The following is a 21,879-nucleotide window of genomic DNA, read 5'->3' on the forward strand; positions in this document are numbered from 1 at the left end:
GCCCCTTTATCGCTGCTCCCTGTCCCCGCCCATGCCATTGCTTCCCACACTCCAGCCCTGCACGTGCACCCCAGGCTGGTCACTCTGCCTGTGGCACCTCCTCGCCACTCCAGCCCCCCAACAGCTCTCCCTGGCCCTCACCCCCCAGCCAGCCTCTGGAAGGGCTGCAGGACAGGACCACAGCTCCTGGCACTGCCAGCACAGCTCCTGAAGGCTGCCCTGAACTCGCCCCCAGCAGCTCAGGTGACAGAGCTCATAAGGCACAAAGGGATGACAATTGATGGTGACCTTCGCTCGGGGCGCCGTGGATCAATGCTGCCCTTTGGCTCACCTGCTATTTCCTCTTCAACAAGAGGGGAGGGACAGAGGGCACAGGATCACATTCAGCCTTCTCTGCCCACACTTCCTTCTCCTTGCTGGCAGCTAGCTTGACCCTGCTGAGGTCACGCAGCCTTTGGAAAATGGATCTTCCTCCCTTATCCTAGGTCAGGCTGGGAATGCTGCCAGGCACGAGCCCCACAGCTCACCACAGCCACTGTGGCATTGCAGCTCTGCCAACCAGGCCTGGAGCCACTGCCAACCCATCTCTGGGCCAACAGCCCGGACACAGCCCATCAATCACCTCACCTGAAGTCCCCAGCCCCTGGTCACCTTGCCTCAGGCCACAGGGACTCCCAGGCAGCCTAGGAACTGGCCATGAGCTCCTGCCCAAGCCCCCTCCCAACACCACCTGGAGCCCAGGTGCTGCATCCATAGCCCCAGCCATGAATCCCCAGCAGAGGGAGAGAGAGCACAGAGGCCAACACCATTTTATAGACTTTTATTTCCAAATCTGGCGCTTCCATTATACACTTTTACACAGCCAAAAGGGGGGTGTGGGCATCTCCCCACTCCCTGCCAACAGAGTCAGGAGACAGAGAGAGGAAAAAAAAACCCAACCAAGTCCCCTAAAGGAAAAAATCCAAACTCAAGGAGGATGCTCCCCAGAGCCCAGGTCACAGCACTACAATCAGGGACCAAGCTGCAGACTGGTCTGCAAGAAGCAGATTTCTGCTTCTTGACTGGCCCAGCTCCACAGGGATGGCCACCAGCTCTGCAGGGATGGCCACCATCTCTGCTGCTCTCTTCTTTTTGGCACTTGACACTTGCTCTCCTTTTGGCAGCAGCACAAAGAGCCCTGTGCCCAACTTGGCAGAAACATGGGCCCTACAGCACAGCAGAGACAGGATCCCAGGACTCTGGTGCTGGCATTGCACAGCTGGAGAGAAACTTGTAAACGAGCTTGTTTCCAAAGGCAAAGATGGGCAGCATGGAGGTGCCTGGCTGCTCCCAGCATGTGGGGCCAGCAGGCTTTCCCTCTGCACACTGGTCCCAAATGGCATGTAAACATGTCAGCAGGCCTTTCTCTCCTCATCCTTGGGAAAAGGATGACAGGGAACCTGCCTCATCAGGGCTATGCTGGGGACCCAGGGCACCCCCAGTCACCAGCCCTTCTGTTCCCTCCATACTCTCCCCACTGACTCGGGGAGGCAGCCAAGAGGCCTTGGCCTCCCTAGAGGCATGAGGACGGCAGCATGGGTCCTCTCCTGTAAACATGGCAGGCTGGGCTACAGTAAGATGCCACGGCAGTGTGGTAGTAAGGCAGTAAAGAGCACATGGTCATGCCCCGAGAGCACCTGGGGGGTGAAAAAGGGAACGTGCTGGCCCTGCTGAGCCGAATGGCCTGGCCTGAGGCTGAGGTAGGCACAGAGGAGTGCCATCTCACAGCACAGCCAGGGGTCAGGTCCAGGCTGAGCAGACACCATCCGGGTAGCCTGAATTTCTGGAGAGGGGAAAGTGCTTTTTATCTCCATCTCCCAAAATTCAGGTCACTCTGAGCTAGAGTCCTTTGCTACTCAGGGGAGAGCAGGTGTACACAGAGCCCCCAGGGAACCAGCTCGATACAACTTCTGAGGGCAATGCTGGACCCTAAAACTGGAGCCACATCATGCTCCTGTGGATGTTAGTCCTCTGCAGAGTGAGGACTGGCTCTGGGAAAAGCTAAGCCTGGTGCTAAGCAGGGCAAAGGTCATCCAGCTCCTCTACCAGACCCACAGACCAACAGAAGTTTGTTCTGTAACACACAGGTTAAAGAGCACAGCACCCAGTGGGTAACAACACAGCGCTCACTTGCCGAGCTGAGGAAACCAGCACTGATGAGAGTGGGACCATCCTGGCACAGGACAGGACTGCACAGCAGAGCTTGTCTCCTTCCCAGCAGGTTCCCAGTGCCGAATTTGCTGCCCTGTTCACACGTGCTCTCGCTGGCACACAGCCCCAGCTCACAGAGGGGCAGCCCCACGGGGTGGTGGCTGACAGGGGAGAGCGAGGCCTGGCTGCAGAGGGGTGAGGGACACCAGGCAGGAAGAGACAGAGTTCGGAGCTGCACAGTGGGAGGGCAGGGGGGCAACGGGGCCAGCTGCCCTGCAGGGGGGATGGGGCAAAGCAGTGCCAGCAAAGCCTTAAGGACTGCCTGGCACTGTTTCTCCAGCCCACTGGGATTATGTTCTAGTAGCCCCAGGGAACTGGCAAGGGGCTGTTGGTGAAACAAATGCTCCAGGTCCTGGGAACATACCATCCGTAAAAATAACCATAGAAATTTGTCTTCTCTCTGATTACAAAGATACAAAAGGATAGAAAACCCTCCCTGCCCCCATATCCTAGGCTCCATTTCTGTCCCCCTGCCACTGCCCACCCTTCACACACACACAGGCACACCCCACACACAAACAGCTCGCAGAGAAAGAGCTCGGCCCCCACGGGTCGGAGATGCCACGCTCGCCCAGTACTACCTGTCACACCAGGCAGGTGATGGAGAGCATGGTGGCAGCTGAGAGCCTGGAGGCTCCTGGCAGTGGTGGTGTGGGCTGCTGGCCCCTGAGCCCACAGGGCAGGGGAAAGCAGGGCTGGTTTTGGGCCTCTGACAACCATCAGTTCTGGCCCCTGCTCCATGGGAATACCAAACCTCAGCTGGCAGTGCCTGGTGAAGAGCCCTGCTTCTTCCATCTCTCTTGTGATCAGTTTTGACCCCTCAGGAATGGCCGTCGTTTCTAATTATTCTTCTCAGAGGAAAGAAAAACAGTGTTAAGCCATGGCATCTCTCCTGGGCTCCAGCACCCTTTCCCCACTATGCCAGATGAGGACAGGGCAGAAAACCTCTCTTGTGCCAGGGCAGGAACAACTGTCTCCGAGTCCCTGAGATAAGAGAAGAGGGAAGGAGGGATGGGGTGGGGTGCAGTGGGAGTAGTACCAGCAGGGAGCAGAGCTAGAGGGAAAAAGTGACATACTGGAACAGGGTGCCTGGGGACAAATGTGGCTGGGGAAGGCAGGGCTTCCCTAGGACTTGGGCTCCCTCCTCTCCAGCCAGCCTGGCCCTTGCATACATCCATTGGGACTTAGAGCCAGCACTGACCAAGGGATCAGCCCGGAGGCCAGCCTAGCTGCATAGAGCATCTTCCCTGAGTACCCACAGGCCACAAGCAAGGGCCATCATCTCTTGGGCAGAAAGGACAGACTCAAATACACAGAGGCTTTTGCTTGTGCTGCACCACAAGCATCTGGAGCTGTTACACCTGAGGCTTCTCCCTGCCCAGTGACTCTTCAGTCCAGGAGACGCCTGTCACTCACCCAGGGAGCTCACCCTTACACAGCCCTCTCCCTCCAAACTAAACACCTTTGGGAAGAAGCCAGGCAGGTGGACAATGCACAAGATGAACTGAACAAGACCTGGCTGAGGAAGGAAGGAAACCACTTACTCTGAGTCTGGTGACAGCTCTGAAATGCTGTGGGAAGTGGCAGAATGAGGTGTTGAGGGACACACTGCAGAGGGCGTTGAGGTCTGCATGGCAGAGGGGGTGGCGGTGGTCTGGGGGCCTGAAGGTGTGCTGGAAGATTGCACCGAGGACAGGACGGAGGAGTTAAAGGAAGCAAGGATGGAAGAAAGGATATCTAACTGTTCAGTGGAAGGATGTCGGCTGGGAATGGCCTCCAGGTTCTCCCTGGAATGCTGTCTCCTTGACAGCAGTTCTAGGCTTTCCCTAGACAGCTGCCTCCGAGAGAGACTCCCCAGGTTGTCCTGCGAGGGCTGCCTGCTAGGCACTGTGTCCAGAGGCTCTCTGGAATTAGATCTTCTGGACAAAAAGTCCAGCTGCTCCCTTGAAGCGTGTCTAGCTGATGCTAGCAGATCCCTTGAAGGCTGTTTTCTAGAAAGCAAATCCAATTGCTCTCGAGAAGTATCGCGACTTGGCAACATGTCTATTTGGTCTCTGGACACTTGCCTACTTGGCAATGTGTTTAGCCACTCTCTAGAGACTTCCCTTACTGGCCCACAGTCTAGCTGCTCTCTTGACCCAAATCTGCAGGGTAAAGTGTCAAGGCAGTCTCTGGAGCCCTGCCTCCGGGGCAGTGTGTTCCCATGATCTCTCTGACTGGGCCTAGCAGCGAGTAGATCCAAGTTTTCCCTAGATGCATGTCTGCTTGGGATATTTTCCAGGTGTTCAGTAGATCCATGCCTGCTGGGGATAGTGTCCAGCTCCTCTCTGGACCCATGCTGACTGGGCACAGCTTCCAAGCACTCTCCTGAGTTGTGCCTGCTCAGCTGCTCCCGGGACATCTGTCTCCTCATCAGCATGTCAAGCTGCTCCCGGGACGAGTATCGGCTGGCTGGCTGCGACAGACTGCCAGCCCCAGAGTAGATCCTGCCATAGGAGGCAGCGGGGACCGCCCTGTGACCCAGCGTGGATGTCTTGTACCACGTCAGCTCATTGGTCATCCTGCCAACAGATGGCAAGCCCTGGAGAGTTGGAGGGTACTGGAGACGGTTCTTCAAAATCCCTGCACCGGACAGAAAGAGAAATCAAATATTTGCACAACAGCAAGAAAAGCAGGAAAACCAGGGAGATGCCTCCTCAAGGGCATAGCCACACAGATCTGACGCTGAGCTTTCAGTGTCACGTCAACCCGAGACGGGCAAGGTCACCCTTGCCTGCTTGCTCCAGATTGTTACCTTTTCTCTGCCGTTGGGTCTGGGTGAGGGAGTTCTCATCCCCACTGGTCAAAGCCAGGTCTGGCTGATTATTGTTGGCTGCATCCTTATTGATGTCAAATCCCAGCTTCCGCTCAGAGCCCCACTTCTGCAGGGAGCAGGGATGAACCTCGCACTCACCCAGAGCTGGCCAATACGACATGAGGTCATTGCCATCCACATCTGATGAAGGACACAGCAAATCAGACCCCAGAGAAGAGGGAGAGGATATTTCCATGAGCAGCAATTGAGCCATCACAAGACATGCATGGCCTGAGCCCCAGGGAGCTGAGCTCATTCTTTTCCCTGCCAGAGGCCCGGGACTTGCCTTTGGGAGTGGTGTTGGCAGGGTTCGTGAGGAGGCGTTCGCTGTGTGCCGCCCGCTTGAGCTGGCGCTGGAAGCGGCCCCGCAGGCGAACGTTCTCCTCGCTCTCTGAGGACGGGATGGAGAGGCTGTGCTCTTCATCCAGAGACAGGTCACTGTCCGAGTCCGAGTCCTGGTCTGTGGGAACATGGTGTGTCAGGGAGACATTTGGAATGAAGGTGGGAGAGGTTCCCGCTGACAGCACCGGGAAGGCAGAACCACCCCAGGCTGACCACGCTCATGAGAGTGCCTTCCCCTTTGCTGCCCCTCCCTCAGCAGCAGCCTGTGCCAGCTCCCTCGGCCCTACCACCAGGTACCTGTGAGAGGAGCCCAGCTCCATCTCATTGCACCTTCCTGTAAGGCAGCTGCAAATAGCACTAAGACCCCCTCTGCCTCCTCTTCCAGGCTGAGTAAACCCACATCCCTTAGTTTTTGCTTGCCTGTCCCACACTCCAGCCCCAGCTGGTCCAGCTCCAGTGAGTCAAATGTCTGTGCTGTACTGGAGAGCCCAGTGTCCCCAGAGATCCCACAACAGACCATGTCCCCTCTGTTGCCTCCCCCTTTTCTACCCCCTTGGGGACTTGCTATGCCCTTTGGAGGAGTCTGTGCTAAATGACACAATGGCTGCCTCTCCCTCCTGTGTACCATGTGTTTGGAAGTCACATGGTAGCTGAACATGGGGTGCAAGATGTAACCACACAGCCAGAGCCTGCACCAGGAAGAACTTCTCAAACTCGGGAACAGGGCTGAGCCTTACCTCCCCCAGCATCACGGTGGAACATTGCCATGTCAATGTCCGTGGGGCCAGCGTGAGCCAACAGGCTGTGATCCAGGGCTGAGCCCTGACGTGCTGCCACGTTGTCTCTGAAAGAGAGGAGGCTCAAACTGTCACAGTGGCAGGAGCCTCAGGCTCTGCCCAGGCACTGCTGGCCCCCAGAGCCCTGGCTGCTGCTTACCTGAGGTAAGCTCTCTGGCTGGAGTGGGTGCGGGCAGAGCGCACGCTGCTCACTGAGGACACTGTGGAGGCCCCCAGGGTGATGCGGATGAGCCCGCTCTCCTCAAACAGTGCTGTGTTGTTGTAGGCGCTGGGGCCCTGGGGAGGAGGGAGAGGGCACGTGCCCTGTTAAGGAGTTGCCACCGCAGCCCAGGGAAAGTGGGGACATCCCTGTCAGCCCCTGTCCCAGACTCGCAGGCTGAGCCCAGCACCCTGGGCTGCTCTGCTCTCGCCCACCTGTGTGCTCCTCGTGGCCTCCTCGCTCTGCCCCTTCTTGCTGAGGCAGGCCAGCTGCCATGCCTCCCGCACCTCCTCGTTCAGTACACAGAACAGGACCAGCACTGCCAGGCCCTGTGGGGAGAGATGACATGAGAGACAGCCCTTCACGGCCAGCTGACCTGCTTGCCCACAGTGCCAGCAGTGGGACAGTCCCTGGCTCCTCCAGAGTCCAGTGTGGCCACTGGACTGGGATGCACCAAAAACCCCCAAATGCCAATGACAGCCAACACCTATAGTGGTTGTGGATAAGGGAGGAACAGGTCCACCTGTCTGGCAGTGGCCAAGCAGGCAAGGTCTCCTGCAGCAACATCAGCTTCAGTGGTGGGAGAACGTTGGCAGGGTGCTGCCATGGATCATATTTTGAGTGTCCAATACCTCCATCACATTCTCTTATTCTGCCCTCTCAGGACATGGAGGCTCCTTCCCTCCAGATGGTACTTGCTATCCTTTGGATGTTACCTCTGAACCAAATGCCTTGCAGCCACCTCCTCCTCCGTGTGACTGCTCACCACGGACACGGCAGCAAGGAGTGGCAGGAGTCACTCAATGCCACAAAGGTGACAGCAGAAGGGACAAGGAGCTCAGCGAGATGTTGGGAGCTCAGCACAGGGCACCCATTCTCCACAGATGGCCGTGGGGACCACAGGGATGCTCTCCTGGGCTGACCCGTGCCCTCCCCAGCAGGGGCTGGGCAGTTACCTGCAGGCTGCAGAGGACAGTGTAGAAGTAGTGGAAAGCCAGGACACTGTTGTTGACAGCCAAGAGGCCAAAGAGCCAGGTAGTGCTAATAACTAGAAGCAGAACAAAGGAGCTCCGTAACGTCATGCTGGAGAGAGAGAGACAGACAGGGACATAGACACACACAGAGAGGTTAGTGCGTACTGTTAATCCACAGCCTAGTGCTCCCAGAGATCCAGAGGGGAAAGCTGCTGCAGAGACCTCCCTGCTGTGCCCAGCACTGCAGGCACATCCCTGCACAGTGGCCCAGCTTCCCCTGGCTCCCAGGCCTTCCCTTCTGGATCACACATGGCAAACACAGGGGCCAAAATGACAGAGGTCATTTCGAGCCACAGAGAGCTCAGCCATGCTCCAGGGCTGGCTCAAGAGGGAGTGGGGAAAAGGAGCATGTAGGAGAGGAAGAAATAGGTGTTCATAGCTGATAAGGGCTGAGTGCTGAATCCAAGCAGACACAAGGGGTGGCTGTGAGAGCAGGTGGTGAAAAGGGACCAGTTGGGAGGTCAGTGTGGAAATGGGGACATGGGAACCAGAAAGGATGAAATTTAGGAAGGGTTAATGTGGCTGGCAGGGGTGGGAAAGGAGACTGGCTGCAAGGCTGACACTGATGCACAGAAGGGCCCTCTGCAATGGTAGAAGGAGGAGGATGGTCACTGAAAATGCTAAAATCCACTAGCTGCCAGAGCTCTGCTGGGAGTTTGGCCACTAATACTCACAGAACCGATTTCTTCTTGGTCTCCTTTTGGCCTGGGGAACAGGACATCTTGGCCACAAGCAGGAACATGACCCCATTCATCTGAAAGTGTTGGCACTGATTAGAAGCTGTGCCAAGGGTTGGCTCTGACCTGACCTCCCCAGTGCAGACTCCAGGTTTGCCAGGCCCTGCAAACATGCCCTCCTTTCCCCTTCATGCCCGAGCTGTGGCCTCCCCCAGGTCTGGCTAGAGTGAGGAGGGACAAAAAGAGGGCCTCCAACTGAGGGAGAGGGACACAGAGAATGGGACAGGCAGTGGGCAGCCAAGGAGGGGTGAGTGCCCATGGTGCAGAGAAGGGAGGCAGGAGAGGGTTGTGGGTGAAACAGGACAGGGTTTTACCACAATGACGACAGTAATGGGGCCTGCAAAGCTCCAGACCAGCTTATCATGAATGGAAATCCAGCAGAAGTCAGGGTTCCCGTAGCCCTCAGGATCCAGGCCAACGGCCAGCCCTGCAGGAGGAAGGGAGAGGTCAGGTCCAGACCCAGCAGCCTTGGACTTGTCCAAACCATGCCAGCACTGTCAGCAGTGAAGGGGCTTTCTCCTTGCTCCTTGCCCTGTGCATAGGCTTCCCCACCACAGGGGGAAGGAGTCAGAACTGTGAGACTCAGCAACAGAGATTTTATTTCCTTTTCCTCAGGTGTCTGTGACACAGCCCAGTCCAGGAGACATGCACTGACAGCAACAGGTCACCCAAGTATGCCAGCTTGGGAAACCAAGAGACTTTAACTAGAATACCTGAGGAGATGTGCTGAGAAATTACTTCTCCTTAGGATGCAAGATGACAGCCTTTGATGCATGATCCCCTGACCACCACTGCTTGCTGCCAGCACTGCTGACCATGGCAGGCCCAGCCTCAGCTCTCCACCCATGATGAGCTGGGCAACAGCAGGTGGTCAGGAGACTGCTGAGGAGCAGCACAGCTGGTTTGGGCGTGGCTGCAGCACAAGCAGCTCTTACCAGTGATGATGGCAGGCACTCCCCAGCCGATGGCGTAGTAGAAGCGCATGGCCCCGAAGTTGACGTTGCGGGCTTCGGTCTGCATGCGGTAGATGTGGAGGCCCTGGACGAAGAGCCAGGCGAAGGTGGAGAGGAAGAAGCAGTGGAGGAGGATGGCAATCACAGTGCAGAGAAACTGGGGAGACAAAAGTGACTTAGAGATGGTGCCACTGTGCCAACGCTAATGGCATCATCCACACCTCACCCCCATGGGTGAGCTCGTTCAAGCCCACAGACCTGGTTCTCAGTGCGGTCGATACCCAGGAGAAAGAGCAGCTCAGAGAAGAAGAGGGTGACTGATATGTTGGAGTGGATGCCACGTGTGTTGGACTTGAGGCCTTTGAGGCAGGTCAGAAAGGAGAAGGTCAGCAGCAGAGACACCAAGGAGAGAGACACCAAGGAATAGGTGACAATTGCCAATGTCTCCAGATCACCTTCCAGTTGCTGCAGCAGCAGAGAACCAAAGTGTTAGGGGCAAACACAGGAAGATTGCAGAACTCTCAAACTGTGTTTGTGTCCCACATGGAATTTATTGCCTGCGCTGGGACCCAGCTGCTGACAGTCCCCACCATCACCCACAGTCCCACAGGCTGAGGTTACCTCTCGGTGTGAGCTGTCCATCAAAACCCCAAAGGTGCCAAACTGGGAGCACTGGCAGTGGACATGGGTGGTGTTTCGGTACACGAGCTCACAGTCCCTGGCTGTCCAGAAGCCAGAGGGGTTGGTCCTGCAGTCACCAAAAAGCAGAGTGCACTTAGGAGAGAAGACACACAAATCATGTGGGGGGCAGGAACCACAGAGAAGAGGGGTGACTGACAAGGCTCTTCTGCCAGCAGATACAACTGCACTCCTAAAGCAGAAATACTGGAGCCAGAATGTGGATGTGGCACTGAGGGAAATGGGTTAGTGGTGGACTTGGCAGTGCTGGGTTAATGGTTGGACTCAATCATCTTAAAGGTCTTTTCCAAACAAAATTATTTTGATTCTGCTGTGCCCTCCCAAAAGAAACAAATCCCATGGGAGAAGGCGGAATCTCCACATCCCAGTGCTGCTCAGGGAAACTCGGGGAACGAGGAGGTGTGTGGGGAAAGCAGCTCAAAGAGAGCGGCCCAGCCATGCTCAACTCACGGGTTGGAGTGGTTCCACTGGACACAGAGAGGTTTGCTCCTGTTGGCTGTCTCCAGCAGGTAAAATTCCAGCACAAGAGGGGTGTCCAGGGGTCCTTGCAGGAAGGTGTGATTGCTGAACACAGACACACTCACAATGGGGGAGTTCATCACAGGATTCTTGGGGAGCCTGCAAGGAGCAACAGAGCTCTACCATCACTATCACTGCGTGGCAGCTACAGACCCCCAGAGACTTCTCAGGTGTCCTGTTCTGACAACTCAGAAGGAAGAACTCTGCTCAGTCTACAACATGAAGCTGGGAAATGTGGCACAGAGCAGCACCAAGGCTGGGAATCAAACCTCACCATTGAAGACTGACTTGGCAACTGCCAGAGGGAACAGAACAGAGTCCAGCCAGCCCCTCTGCACTGGTGCTGGTGGGGGCAAAGGGGAGGAGGATGTACCTGACGCTGCGGCGATCCACTTGGTAGCGTGCAGGCAGCAGCCCCCCAAGGGTGCGGTACATGATGAGGATGACCACAGTGAGAGTGGGCTCGGGCTCTGGCAGCGCCTGCCTCGGGGAGGAGCTCTCCACAGTGTAGTTCCCTTCACCCCCAGCCAGCGTGGGCACTGCTGTGGGGACAGCTGGGGCACACAAGGGGATGGTGAGAACACACACACACACAAGAAACCACACACACACGCCAGTGTGTGCTGTTCTGAAGACAATTTACAAGGCCATCAGGAGCCTTTGGGACATGGTGAATACGTGTAAAGCTCAGGATCTCAAGTTTGGCTCTTGGACCTCTGACAGAAACTGTCTTAGTAGGGTATATGCAAACTAAATGGCTTTCTAAGGTCCATTCCAACCCAAACCTTTTTATGATTCTACACCTTTCCTGCCAGCTGTACCCACCCATGTTGTTTCTTGAGTGATGCTCTTGTGCTCACCTTCAGCTTTGGGAGGGCTCAGCACCGACAGTGGCAGCACCACGTGGGTGTGGGGGTCCCAGGCGGGCTGGCCCCGGAAGAGGCTGCTGTGGTAGCGAGGATAGCGCCGGCGGACGTGGGAGTGGTTCTCCATGCGATCGATGCTCAGCACTGCGGAGAAGCAAGGCAGTGAAGTCACCTCTGGGGTGGACACCTGGAGAGCAACCCAGTGCACCCCAGGATTCAAGTCCCTGGCAAAGGGACTATACAAACCACAGGCTGAGTTGGGCTATGACCTCTATTTGGGCATGACATTAAATCTCAGTACCCACAGTGCTCCTTCCCAGCCCAGATCCTTGCTCTGCCATAGGGCAGACTACTCCTGCCACCGAGGCCAGCTGCTTTTTCACTGGAGACCGGAAAGTAACTGTGAGCAGGGAGCACATTCTGGGCTCTGCTAGCTCCTGGAGGTCAGCTAGTCCAGGCAGGATGGGACCAGGACATCTCTCAGAAATGCCTCCCCAGGTTAGAGAGAACCATCAAGGACATTACCAGCACACTCCCTGAGATGCAGTGAGATGGGAAGGGAGCAAGGTGTGATGGAGGAGTGTCCCTCCACCACCTCAGCCAGCTCCTACTCACTGATGTTGGGGGTGACGACACCGACGGGGTTGAGGTAGGTGAGTTTCATGTTGCTGGCCAGCGTGCCCGAGTAGTCCCGCAGCTGCTCCATCAGGCTGGCGCTGCCGTGCTCCCCGTGGGGCAGCATGGCCCAGTGCTCCCGGTTCTCGGGTGCCAGCATGGAGCTGCCTGCACGCAGCAGGTTCTGAATGGGACACACGTGAGGACAGAGGTGAGCATGGCCTTTGGGCCTCTCCTGACCACCCCAGACTGCAGCACTGTGCTCTCTGCACAACAGCTCTGGGAAGAGAGGTACTTGAGGTACTTTCTAGCCCCCCCGCTCAATTCCCATCAACCAGTGCCCTGTGGGGACATCTTTCCTGCACCCTTGCCATGAGGGACCTGCCAGTAGCAGTAAGACCTCCCTTTGCCTTCCCAGGCTGAGCAAACCCAGTTCTCTGCATCTCCTCAACCACTCTTTGCTCCAGCCCTGACCATGCAGGTCTTGGTTCCCACACTGCTGCTGTGAACTGAGGAGCCCAGTGCTCCTGACAGGGTCCCACCACATCCTCAATCCTCTCAGAAACACAGGGTGGCTGCTAAGACAAGCAGCAACAGAAGCCACTCTGGCCTGGGGAAGAACTCACCTCATTGAAGTGGGCATCCTGTGTGGCTGTCAGGCCAAAGCCGCGCTGCTGGCTCTCGAAGGCCATGAGGCGTGACAGCAGGCGGAAAGCAATGTGCACGTCATTGCCAAAGTAGTGCTCCATGTGGTCTGTCACAGCCCGCAGCCGGTGGGCCAGCTTCTTGGCTTCAATTGTGTTCAGCTCAGTCTTGTTCCTCTCCAAGCCCTCTAGCTGTCAGTGGGGAGAAAAGAGAGGGTTAAACAATTCAGCAGGCTCCTTACCAGGAAATTGGGATCCTGCAGGCCCTGCTGGACACAGAGACTATTTCTGAAGCTGTAACAGAAGCCAGAGACCACCACTGTGGTCTCTAGAACAGGGAGAACATCTGGCAGCAAACCAGCCCCCAGCAACACACCAGGGTCTGCACTGCCCTGGCTAACTCAGTGCCAAACACCACAGAGGCCAAGGAGATGAAAGGACAGGGCAAGGCCCTGGCAATACCTCCCTGGAAACTCTCCTGGCTTCACTTTCAATGCAGTCTAGATGACATGATGACATTCAGCCTAGATGACATGTAAGTGTTGAATACACTTGCCTGGATATTTCAAAGGGATTTGTCCCTGACAAAATCAAGGGGGCTACAGAGGTCTTGTGGAGCAGACACCCCACTAGCTTTGAATCACTCAGCCCTGCTCAAGGTTATTTATTTTCCCCTCAAATACTCTGGCAGGACACATAACATTTCTGAGGGGACACAGATTAAATGAAGCCATATGAACCTAAACTCAGACCACTGCTCCCACAGGCGGGATTTGGGGGAAGGAGGTGAGACGAGAAAGGCACCGAGCACTGTAGCAAGGCCCTCTCATACCCCAGGCACCCCTGGAGAGCTGAGTGCTTTGAATTCTGGCTGTGAGCCCTTGTTCAGAGGGCTCCTGCTCTGTCAGGGCTGCAGAGCTGAGAGGATTACCAGCACGGACAGCTCCTTGAAGGCAGGTGAAGTGCAGTTGAAGAGATCTGGCTCCAGCCAGCCCTTCTCCTCATCACAGTGTCTGATGGCTGCACCTAAAACAAGGAGGAAGGGCTTGTTGGAAATTCAGCACAGGAGACATGGCTGCCCTGCTGCATCCTCCCTGCAGGGATCCTTGGCACCAGCAAGTCCCAAAGAGTAGCACTGACAAGTGATGAGGAGGGCCTGTAACACCTCAGGGCCATCATCCTGCTTTGCACCAGTGCAACCCATTCTACTCTTGGTTTGTAAAACCTCAGCAAGCTGCTGCCATCCCCTCCCTCCGGGAGCTGGGTGCCTATGTGTGTTTTGGGGCTGCATCACGCCAGATGCCATCACACAGGATTGCAAGAAGACCTGACTTGGCAGGACCAGCCTGGAAAAGCCCAAGGGGACATGACTGTGTCCTTAGGCACATCTGACCCCAAGTTATGAAAGTCCAACCAACTCTAGGCATCCCCCAGCTGACAGCCTGCAATACCTGCTGAGGTCCTGCTCGCCCTACAGGGCAAAGCCGCCCCAGCAGCACAACAGCCCTGGTGCTGGAAAACCAGCCCCTGAGATGAGCCCCTTCAGCCAAGGGGGATGGAGGAGTGGGATGGTGGACCCCAGTGTGGAGGATCCAGCAGTGTGGGTTCAGGATCCAGCGCAGCCCCCAGTGCCTGGTTGGAGCCCAAGCATTTGTGTACAGCAAGGGAGTTTCCAAAACTGAATGGGATGAGATGTTAACCACCACCAAAAATGCTGCTAAAGTCAACATAGAGAAAAGAGTTCTCATCTGGGTGTGTCACCACAAACACTTTGAGCAAGAAAAACCGGACAACCCCAGTGTACGCAGCGGGACTGTGGAGCAGGTCCTCCTGGGGACAGCATCAGGGCACAGGAGCCCACCCAGGTGCCCATGGCTGGGAGAGGGTAGCAGGGGAGGGCAGGGAGAGGAAGCTTAGAGCAGACTCCAGTTGCTGCACAGAAAAGCCCCAGGGACAAGTGTACCCCCTTCCACCACCTCCAGCTCCTAGCAGTCCTCCCAGCTGCAGAAGCACAGGGACCAGTGCCACTGCAGCAGGGAGCAGGAAGAACAGGAAATCTCCATACTGATGGCATTCCCTTTGCACACAACAGAGATTGACTCAGATGCAGATCTAGGCAGAATCTGACCCCCAGGTCCCTGTGCTTTTCCCTGCCAGCCAGGCAGAAGGAACCGGACCTTGTGCTGTGCCTGTCCATCAGTCCCTGCTCCCGTCCTACCACTCTCCACCCAAGTAACTTCCCCTTCTTGCACCCCACAGCCATTCCTCCCAGCCTCACCACCCACTGCTCACCACCAGCTCCTTCCCCGCCCTAAGCAAGCGAGTGCCACCCAGGAGAGCCAGCATCCATCCCAGCCAGGGAGCAGAGCACAGACCTGCCCAGAGCCAACACTGCAGGCTAGGCACAGAGGGTGGCAAGGGCTGCATGCAGCTGCAGCTGGGCTTGTGCTGGTTAGTGAGCTGGGAGCAGGGAACACTGTAGGAGCAGTGAGACCAGGCAAAGCATTGGGAAGACCCTTGGCAGCTCCAGAAGCAGTGGGGAAAGCGCAGGGGTGTGCAGGGTGTCAGGCAAGGAGCAGGGAGGGAAAGCCGTGTGGTGCAGCCCTTAGAGCACAGGGGGAAGGAGATGGGAACAACCTTACCTGCACCCCTCAAGCCTGTGCACGGAGGGCGAGAGAACCAGGGAGAGAAGCGACAACAGTTAGGAGCCAAACCTGCCTCCTCCGGGGGCGAATGGCTGGGGAAGGACAGGGTTGGTATTGTCCCCTGGGGCTTGCACTGCCCTACACTCCCAGACACCCTGCTGACACCTTTTCTGTCACTGAGGACAGCTTTGCCTCCTCCAGCTCAGGATGCTGACTCCTACCCAGCATTCACCTGACAGCACACTGTGCCCTGCTTCTCTTGTAGGGCACACAGGGATGAAGCTGGTGGAACCACAGCAAAGCACTGTGCCAGGCCTGACCTCAGCCTCAAGCCTGGTGAACCCAAAAAGCAGCAGGAAGAAGACAGGGACCAAGACTGAGGGAACAGCACAGCCCCATGGCTGGGTGATGGGTCTTATACCCCACAGCTTTTTCCCAACCCCAGTCCTATGGCCAGCACCCTCTGCTCTCTGCTCTTCCCCAGGCTGTGGCATTTCCTCTTCCAACTTCCTTCTCCCAAACTTCAAGCCCAGCTGAACGGGACTGGGGTAGTGCAAAAACAAAGTGATATTGCCAGGGCTGTTACAGGACAGCCAGGCTGCCCCCTCCCCTCTCCATCACTCACCCAAGGAGCCTTTGGGACACAGCACTGCAGCCGAGAAGCCAAACTTGGTCTGGGGCCACCACACACCTGCCTTCAGGCTTTTGGGGCAGCCGTCATAGAGCACTGTGGAGACACACTGGTCACAGGCCAGGCCACTGACACCAAGCCCCGTGGCACAGCTGCCACACTCCTGTGCCCACACTCACCCTGGCAGCCACTGGGCGTCACCTCGGCAAAGGGGCTGTCACAGCTGTTGCACTGGCGGCCGATGACCCCGGGCCGGCAGTGGCACCGGCCAGTCTCCCTGTCACAGGAGCGCGAGGTGGAGCCCACGGGGTAGCAGTCACAGGGCAGGCAGGTGTCACTGCCTCTGGGGCGGTAGTGGAAGTCCTGCGAAGGGATGGGGACAGTCAGAGAGCCCAATAGGACAGCAGCCAAGGCTGGCTGGGGAACCCCTGGAGCCAGAGAAGGTCAAGGCATTCCTGATTTTCAAGCACCCCATTGCCCCCATCATCACCATGCTGGTCCAGGAAGGCTGTACAGAGGAGCTGAGCAGGGATCCAGCCCAGATACGGGCACACAAAGCAGGACCTGGGCAACTGCCAGGCCTTTGTGGGGGGACAAGGAACAGCAATCAAGAACAAGCAGGGTTTCAGAGAAGCCATGGTCCATGTCCCCATTGGCACAGCTGTCCCTCACCTTGCAGTGGCACTGCCCGTTGGTTTTATTGCAGTCGGGGTCAAAGCCCTTGTTCACATCACAGTTACAGGGCCCACAGGTGGGGTTTCCCCACCAGCCCTTTGGACACTGCTGGTCTATCCTAGGGAGAGAAATATCTTTGATATTACAACAACCAAATTCCCCAGGCCTCGTTCTGCCACCAGTCAGCAGCTCCAAGGAGGAAGATGGCACTGAAAAGTCCCTGGTTACATATCCAGGATGAGAGGCCAGCATGGAGCCAGGCCCAAAGGCCACGGTCCTGCCCTGTATCTCACCTGTGCTCACAGTACTGCCCAAAGAAGTTCCCACTGCACTCGCACACGTAGCCCAGGCGTGAGCCCGGCTTGCGGCGACACACCGACTTGTTCTTGCAGGGGTTGAGGTGACACACATCCACACAGTCCCCTCCGTAGTACCCTGAGGTGTGGACAGAGACCACCATGTAAAACAAATACCTTCTCCCTCAGAGGTGCCGGAGTACCAACAGTGAATTCAGGGGGCTCAGGAGGGATTCTGCCCTCCAGAAAAATTCATTAGTGTCTGACAGGGATGTGACTTGCCCAAGGCAGACAGGAGAGCTGCCACAGGCCAGGAGGGAGTCACAGGGGCAGAGGAGAAGATAAGCAGGCACGAAGAGCAGAGGAGTGGCAGGGTGCTGCAGGTCCTACCTGGCTGGCAGACACAGGAGTAGCTCTGCCACTCATCCTTGCAGACACTGTTGGCCGGGCAGGGGTTGGAGTCACAGGGACTTGGTACACTGCAGCCAGCCTCCACCCGCAGGGCATGGCTGGGCTTGGGCAGCACGATCCCGGTGACGCTGTCACCCAGTCGCACACCCTGCAGTGCAGGTGACAAACTCACAGTGAAGTCAGGACAGACACACGAGGCTCCAGCTCTCCTGTCTTCCACAAACCCCCAGCAGCAGCCACTTGACATCCTCTCTATTTAATGCTACCCCATGGCACGTCAGAGCCTTGAATGCCCAGAGGGAGAGCGACAGCAGCAGGACAGATGCTGGCAGCAGTTGCCAGATTTGCTTTTCCAACTCTCCACGTAACAGACCCACTGAAAAGGGAAGGCTCAGAGCAATGGACTCACCTGTATGCAGCCCCTCAGCCCATTCTGCACCTCGCCAGAGCCCAGGACTCCCCCCACATGCAGGTGTTTCACCTTCAGGCCATGCAGTTCATTTCCCACAACCACCGTGTCCTGCAGAAGGGAATAACATCAGGCAATGGGCACCAGCCCTGGCCCAGCCCTCTCAGGGGGTGCAGAGGCACAGCTCTGCCTGCATTTGCCAAGCATCCCCCACAGTTCCTGCCCTGGTGCCAGGGCCTTAAGCAGCACCTACCTGGTAGAGCCCAAAGTCCAGGGTGAGGGTGATGACGTAGCGTGAGTCTCGCCCACTGTGCACATCCCGCAGCTCCAGCTGGAGGTCGTGCCATTTCCCATCACTGAGCTGCAGCTGGTCCAGGAGGAGGCTGGTGCTGCGCCCTGACCCCCTGCTCACCATGAAGGAGAGCAGGCCCCCAGCCAGCTGCAGAAAGGGAATGGCAAAGACCTCATCAACTCTGGCTGCTTCCAGCCTAACCCTCCATCAAAGCATGGGCAGGGAAATCCATGCCTGCTAAATGCCTCTCCCCTCAACTACCCTCTGCTTGGGATGGAGCCAGCAGGGAGAACAAGGGCCCCGTGCTCTCCTGGGGCAGACAGCAGCAGGGGCTGGGCCGCAGTGCTGTGGCTGAGGCTGTGGCCATACCTGGCAGAGCAGGGTGGTGTACTGGCCTGCGTGGGCCTGCAGAAGCACCCCATCCTGCTGGCGCGTCCGGAACGCCAGCCCCAGGTACCACGGCACCGAGATCTTCACATCTGCCTTGAAGTCCCAGCTCAGGACACTGTTGCCCTGAAAATAGTGGGCATGGTGCATGGCTGGAAAGGAAAGTGGAGGTGAGGAGAAGGGAAGGGCACTTCACAGGGAGCACTAGATGCAGGGACAGCAGAGTTAGTTCATCTCACATGGGTCCATTATTGTGCTTCCACAGCAACCCCAGCACAGCCTTGCACCCCACCCTGCCCGCGCCCAGCAGTGCCCACTCTCACCATGGCGACAGTCTTTGCCCCCAAAGCCAACAGGACAGAGGCAGGAGTAAGTCCCCCAGCTGACAGAGCAGGTGCCGCCGTTCTTGCAAGGGCTGGAGTCGCAGAACGTGTGCTTGGCATGACAACCTGGAGGTATCAAAGCCACCTGCATCAGCCTCAGCCAGTTCACCACCTCCCCCCCAGCCCACATGGAAAGGCACTGCTGCCTGCTGGCCTTTTCCCAGGCTGTCAGAGGGGCAAGCCCTGCTGCTCAGTGTCTCCACACAGACCCTGCCTGCTCAGCTGTAAGGGTTAAGGCTGTTGGTGCTCCTTATGCCAGAACGAAGATACTGCAGAGCTAGACTGGTGATCTGGCATCTCCCAGGTCAGCCAGCTCAACAGGCTCTGGACTTGGGATCAGGGGACATTCCCAGAATGTTAGCTGGGGTGGCCATTGGATCATTTAGAGGGACCTGAAGGCTTTGTTCTCCAGTGAGAATCTGCTCAACTCCAGCTGTGGTGCCACAGTGCTGCTACAGCCCAGCAGCACTGCTGTGCGAGAAGGAGAATCCCTTCCTGGGCAGGGCTGGCAGGAACAGGGGCAGCAGTACCTGCAGCAGTTCCATTGTTGGCGATGTAGGAGGCCAGGTCGATGCGTTTGCTGTCGATGAACAGGTCTCTCATGCATCCCACAAAGTCCCGGTGCGTGATGGGGAAGTTTTCTGGCAGGTTGGGGACCCCTCCAAGGAGCAAGGGACCTGTGAGGTCCAGGGACCTGCAGGATCAGAAGCCCAGGGCTTTAAGAGGTACAGTGACCTCACCTCAGTGCGCTCCCCAGTGCACAGGGCTGGGAAGCAGATCTCCTCAGGGACAGGCACATACAGCCAAAGTCCTGGATGTGAAGGCCTGGCTCCACAGGGGACCACCTCTCCCCACCACAGCAATTCCAAGGAACTCACTTTTTTGAGCTGGTCTGCACACCTTCTGCAGCACAGGAGTAGTTTCCAATCTCGCTGCCAAACTGCAGGGCCACTGAAGCATCACATTCATCTATTGTCAAGATGGCCACCTTGTCCTTGGAGGGGCCCTGCACCACCCCCAGGGTGCTGACCTTGGGCTGAAAGCAAATGAAGGGTGTCAGCAGCACACATGCGCCAGACCCAAGCACCCAAGGGTTCACACAACAGCAAGGAAAGGCCTGAGCACAGCCCAGGCTCAGCTGTGCTTCTGTGAGTAATGCAGAAGGGAAACCTCCAGCCGAGCCCAGCAAGCAGCACCAGAGAGGGACATGGGCAAGGACAATGCATGGAGCACATTCCTGCAGCCTCCAGGTGAGGTCCTGCGTGTCAATCTGTCCCTGTACCCAGCTGTCTGCTCCACTGCATCCATCCCTAAGGGCTGAAAACCTCCTCTACCTTCTCTCCAGAGCCCCTGCCATGGGACAGAGCCAGAGAACAGGAGAGCCAGAGCTGCTCACTGGTGGGGAGAGAGAGCCATGAGTGTTGGGGACAGCTGGGGCACACGTACCTTGTTGTAGTAGCGGAGCTGCAGCGTGTGCCACTGCCCATCACTCACACCCCCCGGCAGGTAGGGACTCACTACCGTGCTGGACTCTCCTGAGGAGACAGGGATGATGGCAGGCTGAGGGAAGCCAGACAGCCTTCAGACGTTCCCACCCTTCCTAAGGCACCAAACCCACTGTGCTGCTGATGGACTTGTGAAGCTCACAGTGGCACAACAGGACAGAAGAGCAGCAGAGACACCAAAAGGGTTTGTCCTGGTTTGTGCTCACAAACCACACTCCTAAGCCCAGGGAGAGTCCTGATACACACAACTTATCTCCTGTGCTATGCGCTGATGCTCACCAACACCTCTTAACCCTGCTTCCCTTAGCACAGGTTCCATCTAGGGCAGCATTCTTCTCTTCCCACTCAGGACAGACCTTCTCACAGCTCCCATGACATAAATCCCAGAGCAGGCAGGGCGTACCTGTGGAGTATTTCAGCTGGACCTGCCCCTGGATGATCTCCACTGCCAGGAAGTCGTGCCTCTCATTCAAACGCCCATTGTAGAGCAGGAGGCCGCTGGGCTCCACAGTGCTGAACCTGGGGCAGGGTAAGAAGAAGGAGGGCAGGCTGTGTGCAAGGAGCACATAGAGACCCCCTCTCTCCCGTGGCATGCACCAGCATCCCGTCACAGGGACACTGAGACCTGAGCATGGGGGCCTGGCATGGAGACAGAGAGCTGGCAGCAGCAAAGGGCAGCAGCACTGCAGGAAGGCGTGAGCTGATGCCAGCGCAGATTCAGAGCCCTTTGCCTAAAGGTGCCAGGGCAGCCCCTGGGGAAGCAACACAGGGGCGTGGAGAGCATCAGGCAGTTCCTGGATTGGCCCAGCGTGCTGAGCACAAGAACCACCAGAGCAGGGCCAGCTGAACCCAGGCTGCCGGCGTGCAGCGGAGGAGAGAGACAGAGAACTCACGAGAGGGCCAGGGTGAGGTGGAAGCGCTGGCGCAGGCCCCGGAACATGATGAAGGATCGCGGCGGGAAGGAGCGCGTGGACACCTCGCAGAAGGGCGCCTCGAAGCCGCCCGCCGGGCACTGGCAGCGGAAGCCGCCGTCGGCGCCGTCGGTGCAGGTGCCGCCGTTGCGGCACACGCCGGGCACGCACCGCCCCGCGCGGCTGTCCACCTCACAGTGCTCGCCTGCAGGAGCAAGGCCACAGGCTTGGGATGTGTACACAGCCGCCACCCACGCGCTCCTTGTCTTGGGAATGCAGACTTCAGCCCGGACTCAGGACAGGGCAGCTGAGGGGAAGCAGTCTGTGGAGCAGCTAGGGGCCAGTGAAGGATGTGATACCCCAAGTGTCACCCAGGCGTTCCCCACAGTGGCCAGTGAGCTAGCAACCACTGCCAGCCCAGCAGGAGCCACTGGGCTGGGTGTGATGCCAGGTCTGGCTGAAGGGACAACTTTGGATCCAGTAAAGCATGGGAATGAGACAGGAGGGCACTGGCCACAGCTGGGCTGCACAGTCCTAAGAATAGAGAAGCCAGCCAGGGAAGTCCTGGCAATGCTGAGAGTGCCTCCTTGGGCCTTGCCACCACACAAACCTTGGACAGGCATCTTAGTCCTGTCTCTGGGGTGTGGGGACAGCCCAGTGCCACTGAGCTCCTGTCAATAGCTATAGAAGTATCATCCATGGCATCGGGAGTTTCCAAACACTGCATGCAAGTGGGAACCACATGGGGAACAACAAATACCCTGGCACCTTGCTGGCATGGCTAACAGGGATGCTCCCTGCCAGCTCAGCAGTGCAGTGCAGGGC

At 57.3% G+C, this 21,879-nt stretch overlaps 1 protein-coding gene across 4 annotated transcripts in view; it reads right to left on the minus strand.

The window, feature by feature from the left end:
- Window positions 1-804: 804 nt before the first annotated feature.
- Window positions 805-21,879, minus strand: part of CELSR3 (cadherin EGF LAG seven-pass G-type receptor 3) — a 31,431-nt gene continuing 10,356 nt past the window's right edge. Inside the window, exons 3-36 of one of the 4 annotated variants that reach the window (XM_012572260.5) lie at window positions 21,037-21,259; window positions 20,547-20,662; window positions 20,085-20,173; window positions 19,517-19,674; window positions 19,169-19,332; window positions 18,579-18,704; window positions 18,238-18,407; window positions 17,830-18,015; window positions 17,577-17,687; window positions 17,147-17,315; window positions 16,754-16,895; window positions 16,458-16,578; window positions 15,965-16,148; window positions 15,780-15,881; window positions 15,152-15,166; window positions 13,441-13,535; window positions 12,492-12,701; window positions 11,866-12,049; window positions 11,245-11,394; window positions 10,758-10,938; window positions 10,316-10,483; window positions 9,788-9,914; window positions 9,425-9,631; window positions 9,149-9,323; window positions 8,528-8,640; window positions 8,151-8,230; window positions 7,399-7,525; window positions 6,658-6,771; window positions 6,383-6,519; window positions 6,184-6,290; window positions 5,391-5,564; window positions 5,045-5,245; window positions 3,795-4,872; window positions 805-3,098 (exon numbers count right to left, since the gene is read on the minus strand). In XM_012572260.5, the coding sequence (XP_012427714.5) occupies window positions 3,071-3,098; window positions 3,795-4,872; window positions 5,045-5,245; window positions 5,391-5,564; window positions 6,184-6,290; window positions 6,383-6,519; window positions 6,658-6,771; window positions 7,399-7,525; window positions 8,151-8,230; window positions 8,528-8,640; window positions 9,149-9,323; window positions 9,425-9,631; window positions 9,788-9,914; window positions 10,316-10,483; window positions 10,758-10,938; window positions 11,245-11,394; window positions 11,866-12,049; window positions 12,492-12,701; window positions 13,441-13,535; window positions 15,152-15,166; window positions 15,780-15,881; window positions 15,965-16,148; window positions 16,458-16,578; window positions 16,754-16,895; window positions 17,147-17,315; window positions 17,577-17,687; window positions 17,830-18,015; window positions 18,238-18,407; window positions 18,579-18,704; window positions 19,169-19,332; window positions 19,517-19,674; window positions 20,085-20,173; window positions 20,547-20,662; window positions 21,037-21,259 (5,732 nt within the window). In that variant the 3' untranslated portion in view covers window positions 805-3,070. Of the gene's footprint in view, window positions 3,099-3,794; window positions 4,873-5,044; window positions 5,246-5,390; window positions 5,565-6,183; window positions 6,291-6,382; window positions 6,520-6,657; window positions 6,772-7,398; window positions 7,526-8,150; window positions 8,641-9,148; window positions 9,324-9,424; window positions 9,632-9,787; window positions 9,915-10,315; window positions 10,484-10,757; window positions 10,939-11,244; window positions 11,395-11,865; window positions 12,050-12,491; window positions 12,702-13,440; window positions 13,536-15,151; window positions 15,167-15,779; window positions 15,882-15,964; window positions 16,149-16,457; window positions 16,579-16,753; window positions 16,896-17,146; window positions 17,316-17,576; window positions 17,688-17,829; window positions 18,016-18,237; window positions 18,408-18,578; window positions 18,705-19,168; window positions 19,333-19,516; window positions 19,675-20,084; window positions 20,174-20,546; window positions 20,663-21,036; window positions 21,260-21,879 lie in introns of those variants that run through there. The other 3 variants (XM_030282822.4, XR_003962441.4, XR_012057906.1) reach the window with 3 other exon arrangements.

Source organism: Taeniopygia guttata, chromosome 12, assembly GCF_048771995.1.
Source record: "Taeniopygia guttata chromosome 12, bTaeGut7.mat, whole genome shotgun sequence".
Taxonomy (NCBI): Eukaryota; Metazoa; Chordata; class Aves; order Passeriformes; family Estrildidae; genus Taeniopygia; species Taeniopygia guttata.